The sequence below is a fragment of the Pituophis catenifer genome, unplaced genomic scaffold (genome assembly GCF_029215685.1).
Source record: "Pituophis catenifer annectens isolate HBS135680 unplaced genomic scaffold, rPitCat1.0.hap2 SCAF_1, whole genome shotgun sequence".
Taxonomy (NCBI): domain Eukaryota; kingdom Metazoa; phylum Chordata; class Lepidosauria; order Squamata; family Colubridae; genus Pituophis; species Pituophis catenifer.
In genome coordinates, this window is record NW_027256881.1 from 265,497,185 (window position 1) to 265,507,310 (window position 10,126).

General features: G+C 37.1%; 1 protein-coding gene across 1 annotated transcript; it reads left to right on the forward strand.

Annotated features, from left to right (window-relative positions):
• The first annotated feature begins 200 nt into the window (after positions 1 to 200).
• SMIM38 (small integral membrane protein 38) lies at positions 201 to 332 on the forward strand. The gene has a single exon (XM_070957559.1). It carries the CDS (start codon positions 201 to 203, stop codon positions 330 to 332), a length of 132 nt encoding a protein of 43 aa, XP_070813660.1.
• The last annotated feature ends 9,794 nt before the right edge of the window (positions 333 to 10,126 follow it).

The following is a 10,126-nucleotide window of genomic DNA, read 5'->3' on the forward strand; positions in this document are numbered from 1 at the left end:
ATGTTCCAAATCTGTCAGCTGCACTCTTCTCTCACATGCTAGTGAGATCACTTGGAATGGAACGTTATAGGAACAGCACCATTTGTCATACATCACCAAATAGGACATTATATAATTAGAACACCAGCAATCGTGTTCAAAAAAAGGTATATCCCCCACCTCATCTCCGAACCCAGTGGCTTCTTCATTCCCGCTTCAATATGGAATCAGGCCTTTTGATGACTGTGCTGATTTTGATAATATTAATGCGATTTATTTTATGGTCCTGCTTCAATGTTTATTTGGATTACAAACTGGCCCAAAGATTTCCTGAAAAAAGGAAGGACTCTTGAAAGGGGTTATATGCATTTTCAATAACCCAGTGACATCTTTTGGAACGACGTTCTAGAAAAAGATGACTTTTTATCTTTACAATGGCTGATTTGACGGTCTCTTATTTTTTTGTTTTGGTAGGGATCAACTGAGTACATCTGCATGACCAAATGTGCATGTGGCATTTTTAAAGAGTTCTAGCCTCTAATGAGACACAAATTGCAAATTAGTCAAATTAAATGATATTCCTTGTAAAATAGTTCATGAACTTCTTGCTGGAACGAAACTGCAACCACTTGCTATTTAATTGCTTCAGTCTAGCCAAATTGTTGTTGAAAGTCTGGGCAGCCAATCAGAGAATTCCACAAAGTTATATGAGATCACTTCCTTGTTGCTGGCCAAGCTGTTGACTTGCTGCTTTTGCCTTCAGTAATGTCTGCATGTAAACATCAGCCCATGTCAACTTGAGTTACGAAGACTGGCATCCATTTGAAGAAACAAGGGTCTATAGTTTTCAACAACCTGTTCTTTAAAGTGTTTTTATTAAAATGAATGTAGTATTTGAGTCTAGAGACTTTGCTTGGTATGTTCTCTGCTTTTAGTTTCTTAGTTTTGGGGAAAGAATAATAGCTCCTAAAATAAGAATACAAATTAGGTAACCTTCCTTTGAATTTAACCAAAGGTCTATCGAGGCCAAGAATGTTAATTGCTGTAGTATGCGTACCACATTCTTGCCCTACAGTACTTTGCTAAGACCCTTTAATAATTTATTTCAGAAATGAAAACAGAGAACACCTAGTTGCTGCCATTTTGTAGCCATTAAGATTAAATAATTCAACCCTCCACAGAATTTAACTTTGCCTCTTTTTTGAGAATGGGATTTAAAAAAAAAACCCAACAAAATTTAATAATGAAAACATGGAGTTGTTAAGTGATACAAGTCAATAATCTGCCTTAAGCTTTCAAAGAAAAAGTAGGATATAAAAGCAATGAATGAATTAAGGCACTGTAATTGAGTGTCAAAGCAGAAAGCCTCCCACCGACCAGTACGCTCCCACAGAGAGGAACTCCTCAGGGTGCCGTCAGCCAGGCAATGTCAGCTGGCGACCCCCAGGGGGAGGCCCTTCTCTGTGGCAGCTCCTGCCCTCTGGAACGATTTGCCCCCAGAGATACAAAGGATATCGGATCTCCGGGTCTTTCGCCGTGCCCTGAAAACTTTTCTTTTCCATCAAGCAGGATTGGCGTGAACCCCCCCTTCTTTAGTCTTTTTTTAGTTTTTTAGCTTTTAAAATTGTCAATGGGTTTTAATTTGAATTGTTTTAATTTGGGCCAAAGTTATGTAATTCTTTTAATAATTTTAAATTTTGTATTGGTATGCGTTTTAGTTCTGGCTGTGCACCGCCCTGAGTCCACTAGGAGAAGGGCGGTATACAAATTGAATAAAATAAAAATAAATAAATAAAAAATAAATAAATAAATAAATAAATAAATAAATAAATAAATAAATAAATAAATAAATAAATAAATTGAGTGTCAAACCATCTTCCAGACTTCTCTAGGCTGGAACTTTTCAATTGTGTTTGACAATAAGTCTCAGAATCCTGATTGAATCTTTGAAGAAAGTTGTTCTAGATTATCTGTCTCACTATCCCATTACAGAAGCCAAGATGTGCATTTTTAATGTATTTTCAAGGTTTAGAATTGTCTAATATTACTGCCTCAGTTTCTTCTGGATAGTTTTACTTCTAGATTTATCCTATAGCAGCTTTTTCCCTGGGTGAAAAAGAACTGCAATTTCTAGAATACCCACAAATTTTAATTCAGATATACTTAGGAATTATCCAATTAGAGAGACTGTCCTGGAAGTTGGGAGTCCTATCAGATCTGCAGAAAATCTTGTAGAAGGGCAAAGTTTTATTGCTACTCAAATGGTTACATTGATTGTGGTGGGAATTAATTATTTGCACCTATGTTCCAGAATGCAATGTCATATTAGCATGTTTTAATAGTGATAGCACATTGCAGTGCCCCTATTACAGTTGTGTAATTTCACATCATTGGAAAAACATGGTTAAACAGCACAGAGGTTACTCTGTTTGATTTATACCTATTATTATTGTCTGATTTTTTCTGGCACACCAGCTTATTTGCTTCTATTAAACATACCATTGGGATAAGAAATAAACACTACATCTCCATGAAATTTCCAATCACAAACCATGATGTTACATAACAGGGTTGCAAGACATACAGGATTCATCTTGAGTGGAAAATTCCCACAGTGGCAACACACACATAAAAAAATCTGATATGCCACAAATCCCTTGGAATGTAGCTTGTGTGACAAATGTTTGTAAGTTATAGTTATTTAAAACACTGAATTTGCACACATTCTCATTTTGTTCCTTCCATTCCATTTCTAGTCTTCCTATTTTTGAAATGTAAATAGTAACAAACAAAAACTTTTTGTGCAGACTTGAAGAAATACACTTATTATACACTTATTGCATTTTTACTTATGCCCCCAAACTCTAAAAAACTGGAAGAATATGTATAAAAAGCAATTGATTTTCAATGTTGTTACTATACAAATATAAAAGACAGAATTGGCATCAGTTCTATACTGAGGTAAAGGAGAACTAGCTTGTACACAAACTAATAAATACATAATTAATTATTGTTACTGTTAGCAGATAAAATATAATTTGGAAGTCATATGCTTGGACAATTACTATCAAGACATTTATACCTACTGAATGGGCTTCCATAAACAAATTTGGCAATGAGGTATGTGGATCAATTATTTTGCATATAATGGTAAAGAATTATGAATATTGAAGGTGGGAGTATTACAATTAAATTAACTCAGAAGAAATTTCAAGAACAAGGTCAGGATTGTCTTGTATACAACTGTACACAATAAACTGCCCCATCACAAATGAGGGATAATTGACAAACAGCACTGTCCTATACACAAATAAAATAATAAAATAAAAATAAAGGGGAACAAAAGAAAAAAGAGGCTGTAATTTGGATGCTTCTAAAAACCCTGTAATGGACAATTAGATGCTATTAGTGATTTATCTAATGGAAGAGTACAGCATTAGATGCAAGATTTCTTCTCTTGCGTCTACATTTCATTTAAAACAACAACAGCACCTTTTTTGTTAGTGTTATTCTGCAAACGGATATAAAAGCCTTGTGTATTTTGGAGAAATGGAGGAGGTCAATGAAGCATATCTAGATCCATGTGCTCCCAAAGCATGAGTTATTATTCCCTGATGGGATAAAATAGTTAGACACATTAATTTGTGTGAAGCACATTTCATTCCTTTTCAAAAAAAGACTTATGATTTTGCATTATATTCCAGCTGTTAGTGTTTTTTAAAAAAAGTAACAGCAGGGATGTGTGTGGAAAAATGTATTAATTCAAAACATATTAATAATTTGGAAAATCAACAACTGATTAGAAAATGTGGGTGTTAGAGACTGATTCTGATATACAAACACAGGGACAGGAGAAGATGCTGCTGCCTTTTTAAAAGTGAATCAACCACACTAGTACTCCCAACATTAATATAAGATGCAATAAGTTTTGGCCAGCCATCAACATATCCCAATCAACATCTAAAAAGCCATTTACAACAGGCACTATAAATACCACACATAGAATGGCCTACATTACGCTAGAGAGAAGTTCCCTGAGGATGGACTCCAGCACGAGGCCGAAAGCTTGGAAGACAAAACCCTTGGTCCTGGTGACCGACTCAGAATGGATCCTGTGAGTTTTGGAGTTTACAATTCTCCAAACTCGGCTAGAACAAACAATATTTGCAGATACATTTTTATTTATCAGATAAAAACATTGTGTAGAAAAAAAATGTGATTTATTTTCACATCAAACATTATCAAAACTTCCCATCATTAAACTTTAAATATTCATGAATTTCTTCTCTGCCTGCTATCAGTTACTCTTGGCTTGTCTTTCGTCTCGAGCCGCGAACGTAATAAATCACCACAAGCAGAGATGAGAATGCAAGTTTTACTCAGGTTATTGTAGATTCACAGCCAGAAGCAAAGCACAAGTCGGATGGTTGGTTCAAAGTCAGCACTGTGCGCAACTGCAGCACAGCACTATTTATCCCAAACTTAACTCTGAAACCAGCATCCGGCACTTAATATCCCAATAACTCCCCCCCCAATCAGCTGTTTAGCGGTTGCAGTAATCCTGACGAATTCCGACGTCATTGAACATCGCTGACATCGAACGTCGCCGACCAGGAACCGAGTGGGAGGCTGACGGGTTCAGGGATTGCTGTGTGTGCTGTACCATCTTGTGCTGGCTGTCTCGCTGCTCGGCTCCCCTTTCCACACGGGTAACTTCCTGGCAGTTTCCCAGACCCCCCCCCCAGCAATGGCGAGCTCCAGTAGGACTCGACAGTTACATTAATCTCTTCTACAATGATCAGGCACCTTCCTGGATTAATTGCCTTGTTCCTTTGCTTCCTGAAACGATTTCCTTTGCTTCCTGGAACCATTGCCATGTTCCTTTGCTTCCTCAAACCATTGCCATGTTCCTTTGCTTCCTGGATTTATTGACTTATTCCTTTGCCCCACTGGATTTCTTACTTTACAGCTGTTGTGCTCAGAGCATTTTGCTGAACTACTTGCAGCCAGAGGCTGATGGAGGTGTGTGTATGTGTGTGTGTGTGTGTGTGTGTGTGTGTGAGAGAGAGAGAGAGAGAGAGAGACAGAGAGAGAGAGATAGAGAGATATCACTTTGCTCTGGGACTTGCCATAACGTGGGAGCCAGGGGTGGACTCTACTTACCTTTACTACCGGTTCGCAACGGGATCGTGCACATGCGCGCTTTGCTCATGCATGTGCCTTGCTTCTGCTCATGTGCAGATCGCTGATGATGACATCCGGGGTGATGGGCGGGATGTCCCGCCGATTTTACTACCGGTTCTTGCGAACCGGTCTGAACCAGGAGCAACCCACCACTGGTGGGAGATTTGGGGGAAAGTTGGAGCAATAAAGGGGCGATTTGAACTATCAGCTGACTGTGTTGCCTCTGTGCCTTGCCCCGGGTCATCACAAATACATATTTGAGTTATGAAGGTGTTAAGGAGGTTTATTTAGAAGACATTGAAATCCATGCCAGATCCAAAACACCTTTCCTACTTTGGATTCAAATAGCTGATATCCCTCATTTTTTTTCACTCTGAATATATTGGTATAGTTCTCAGACTTGGCAAGATCTGGTAAAAGTCACAATGATGTCATACGTATTGTTACATCAACATAGAAATTACATCAATTATATACTGGTAACACTTTGCAGCAGATGGTATCATTTGCTCCCTTGTATAAGAATCACCATTTCTTCTTCTTTTTATGACCCTGTAATCCCTTGTATCAGGGTGGAGTTGGGATGACTGAATGGAGCTGAGCATTTACTGGCTGGATGGCCTTCCTGGCGCCTATGCAGAGTTCACAGCAGACATTTTCTCATTGCACCCTGATAGAGCTGTTGCTTCCTAGGCTTGAATTCTCAGCCTCCTGAGTGTGAGGAGAGCATCTTAACCTCTAGGCCACTGTACCGCTCATGTGAGAATCCCCAATAATAAACAAATAATTTAAGTTCCACCTTTTGATTCACTTTAACTCAGTTTTAAAGGGATACGTATTTTCCAAAGCCAGGTAACCCAACCTGTTCATTTGCTATGGTGATCTTCCTCCGCTTGGTACTGTTTGTAATTCCAGGACTTTTTAGGCATCATACCAAATGACTATCCTGCTTGGCAAGTTGATGGCTGTACTCTTACAATATCAGAAGGGAAACAAATCAGGTCAGGCTGGTCTAAATAGATATACATAATAGACATAGATAAATTATGTTGTACTTATTCAGCTAGTCATGAACCAGGGAATTCTGAGAAATGAGATATATATCCATATACAGTATCAAGGAACAGCATATTAGTTTAGAGACATATAAACTAATTCTAAACTAAACTAAACTAATATTCATATTGAATATTAACTTTTTGCTGATTTTTGTTTACTGTTGAGCAATTTATTGTTTCATTTATTATGGTGTTTACATTTCACACTGGAGTTCTTACTGAAGCCACCAGTAAGCAACAGATAAAACATAAACAGGGGAAAACTATAACATCTAACCAATTAAAAAATATTTTTTAAAATTGGGTTTTTTTCCTTAAATTTGCCATGAAACAATGTTCATCCAATTGATTGGTTAGAAATGCAGAAATATATATACTAAACATTTCTAAACATAAGGGTTTTTTTGTTTCTTATCTGGCTAGTAATGGATGAAGTAAGTTATTGAAGGAACGTGATGAAATTTGTCACATTGTGAAGCAATTCAAACATTTATTGTATTTGTTAATAAACAGCCACTGTACAAGAACAGGGCTATCCCTGTTTACTTTTGCCTTTAAGTAAAGGCATCACATGGACGTTTAAAAATGGAATTTCTTTTCATACCCGACTATGTAACTTGAATCTTACCATTACAGGAATGTAATTATTAAAAGGGGTAGATAATAACTTTAGAACCTCATTTACTAGAACTAGCAATTTAATATCAATCCACCCAAAAGCAGTGGTTCTTCCTATGCTTTAATGTAATAATGCAACTGAGTTAAAACCACCAATTATTGTAGGAAATATTATTTTAGTGAGCTAATTGGGTTTCCTGTTTTTCTCATATAATGAGTCATAACATTCTCCTTTTCCTGTACATTGTAATGTTCTGTGTTCACATTAAACATCATAAGATCTCCTTCAGTATCAATAAATGAGGATTAAAAACCAAATAAAGTTTGAGATCAATGACTTAAAAATATGGCAGATCTAAAATGAAATAGATGGGAAATTAGGCACCATTAACTGTAACATGACTATGAGCAGAAAAGGATATTTTAAAAATGGGCAAATATCATGGTCTCTTTTTCTTCTTGAGGTCCTTGTATAATTGCTTGGGAATGATGCATTCCACTAAGAGGTCAGCATAAAAAGCTGTTGTTGACCATCAAATACCAAACAATCAATCAATTTGTATTGCTCATTAGTTGTGCAGCAGCTCTAAATCTTGGACTCAGAACAACATTCATTAGATGTTTTCTTTTACTTCTCAATTTCTTTGCTGCTTTTATCCCATTACTTTATCGGTAGCTGAATCAAACTGCAGGCTAATTGGTTGATATAATGCCTATCCTGACTCATCTTAGGATATATCCACAAAACCTTTGTTTTAAATGTGAACTTTCATGAATGACAGATTGAAATGTGGGTTTTCAAATAATGTTTGAAATGATCTGTGCTAAGGATGGAAGTATTGTACTGTTATTTTCTATTTTAATAATGAAGGAAAAATTTAAAGCCTCTTTTAACTTTCCTCTCAAATTCCCTCATGAAAAGATTCCCTCTTCATTTTTGTAAGGTTTGAGATGTAACTCAGATATGCAATGATTGATTGATGTATGTGTGTGGTATCAAGTCCCCAGATAACAATAATAATAGAAATAGAAAGACTGTGGCAAAGGTAAGCAAGGGTAGAACCAACAGTAATAGGCACCTTGGGTGCAATCCCAAAACAACTGGAACACCATTGGCATTGATAAATTCGCCATCAGTCTAGTGCAAAAGGCGGCTTTACTAGGGACAGCTTCCATTCTGTGACAATATCTTTAATACCATCAAACATCTAGATCTGCCTATCCCAGGTCCTTGGTAAGGACTCGATAGGTAGATAAAAATGCCAAATCCAGTCTGAACATCTGGCTGACTGTACAATGATCATCATCATCAACAACAACAATGGTTGCAATGTGGGGACATTACCATGAATTTGGTTTCATTTGATTGATATTTAAGTGGATGGGACTTTCAGCATTTCATAACTTGCCTTTCTGTCATATGAACAACTTTTAGAAATCTTTTGGGATTACATCTAAGCTCTACAGGAGTATCTTGTAGTCCTGACCATAAATTTCAGCACTCTTGTCTTAATGAGACAAAAGAAAGATGAACACCATAGCATTATGCATGATAGTTTGAAAATAAATTATGGTGGATTCAGTGCATGATAAATCTGTGTTGGCTGAAATTTTGGGTTCAATCATGTTCTTGGTATAGTGAAGAAGTAACAAAATAGCACTGAAACGGACTATTTGAATGACTACCTGGAATACTTCTAAATAGAAAGCTCCAAGCATTCTACAGATTTTGCGTCTTTCAAAAGTATGATTTATAGGAGAAAAAAAAAAGAGAGAGGAAGTAGTCAGAAAATCTGGCAGGTTTGCAATCGAAAAATAACATGATCTGTAAAATCCTGTAAACATTTGTTCATAGCTTGTATAAATAGTTAGTTATCCCTATAACTGTCTTTTGCTAGCTGGGTAAACAGAATTTACTTTGTTTGAGAGGGGATATTTGAAGCAACAGAGACTCTCTTTTCTGCACCCCCAAGTCCTTCATTTTGGCATAGACATGAGACATCCTGTGTGATGTCAACAAGTGCATTTGGCTCTCCAAGGCCTTTTCCCAAGGTGAGGATTAGAAAGCATCAAATGCTGTTGGAGAGAGAAGGAAATCTCATGTAATGCTTTTGTTCTGCTAACAGCTATGTAAAGAGCTGCCTGGGAGTTTTGGAATGGAATCTGTCATCACTTTAATCCTGTTGTAGAAAATTGTGATGGAGACAGCACAAAGGATGATGTCATTAAAAGACCCACAATAGAACTGATCCCCCCCCATCAATGTTGTCCTCCAATCAAGTTTTGTCTTTTTCAAATTCCAGCTTCTAATTGGCCAGGCTGTAGATTGGCGTCTTGGCTTCCCCTCCCATCCAGCTGTGTTAATATCTGAAACCCAGATATATGAGCAGTAAAGCTAATACAGAAGGGAGCCTGTTCAGTGCTATCCACAGACTTCAGAGGCATTTTTGTGCACTCTGTCTTTGGCATCATGCGCAGGAAATTCCTCTCTGGTCTGTACAATGCAATAAACAAGCCTCCTGTGTATCAGTTTAAGCTTTTAGCACTTCCATTTCATCCTAGGGAGAGCAATAAATCTGCAAAGAATATGCCCATTTGCTTTTTCAGTGTCTCGATACATCCTTATGTGAAGTCAGAATGCATTCGGCACCTGTTGCTGTGCAAGGCCTTAAAACCTGACAATCACTGATGATATATGTATATCTAAACCATGATAGCTAAGTGCTGAGGTTTGCTGATTGAGGATCTACTGTACATGCAGTTTTAAAGCTGAACATAAGGCTGAGAAATCAGAAATCTTGGGCTTTGATTTTGTTATATGATCGATCTATCTCTCTGCAAATATTTCCTTCAATATACATTTACTCTACTGAACTTTTCATTTGTTCTTGGGGCAGGGGTGGAGATTTGATTATGTGTTTGTATGTTGCTGTCCCAAATGTGTTTCAAACTAAACAGTATTTCCTTTCCTGATTATGAATGGTATTCCTTGCATGTATGGGCAGAGAGATGTTGTTAGTGAAAACAGCATCTTCATTCCATCGATAAAAGGGATTAAAGAAAAACTGTAAAACAAACGACTACAACAATGCAAGCAATCTTTTGCTGCTGGGAACTGCAAAAGATTGCTTGCATACTTTTCTGGGGGAGGAGAATTAGGGAAGAGGAAAAGATAAATTCTGGTTGTGTTGATAGTTGTTAAGGCACTTCAAATGCAAAGGAACAGGAGAGCAGAGGAGTGGAGTCTGAATATGCACAAACTGCCTATGGTTATTTAATTTTAAATG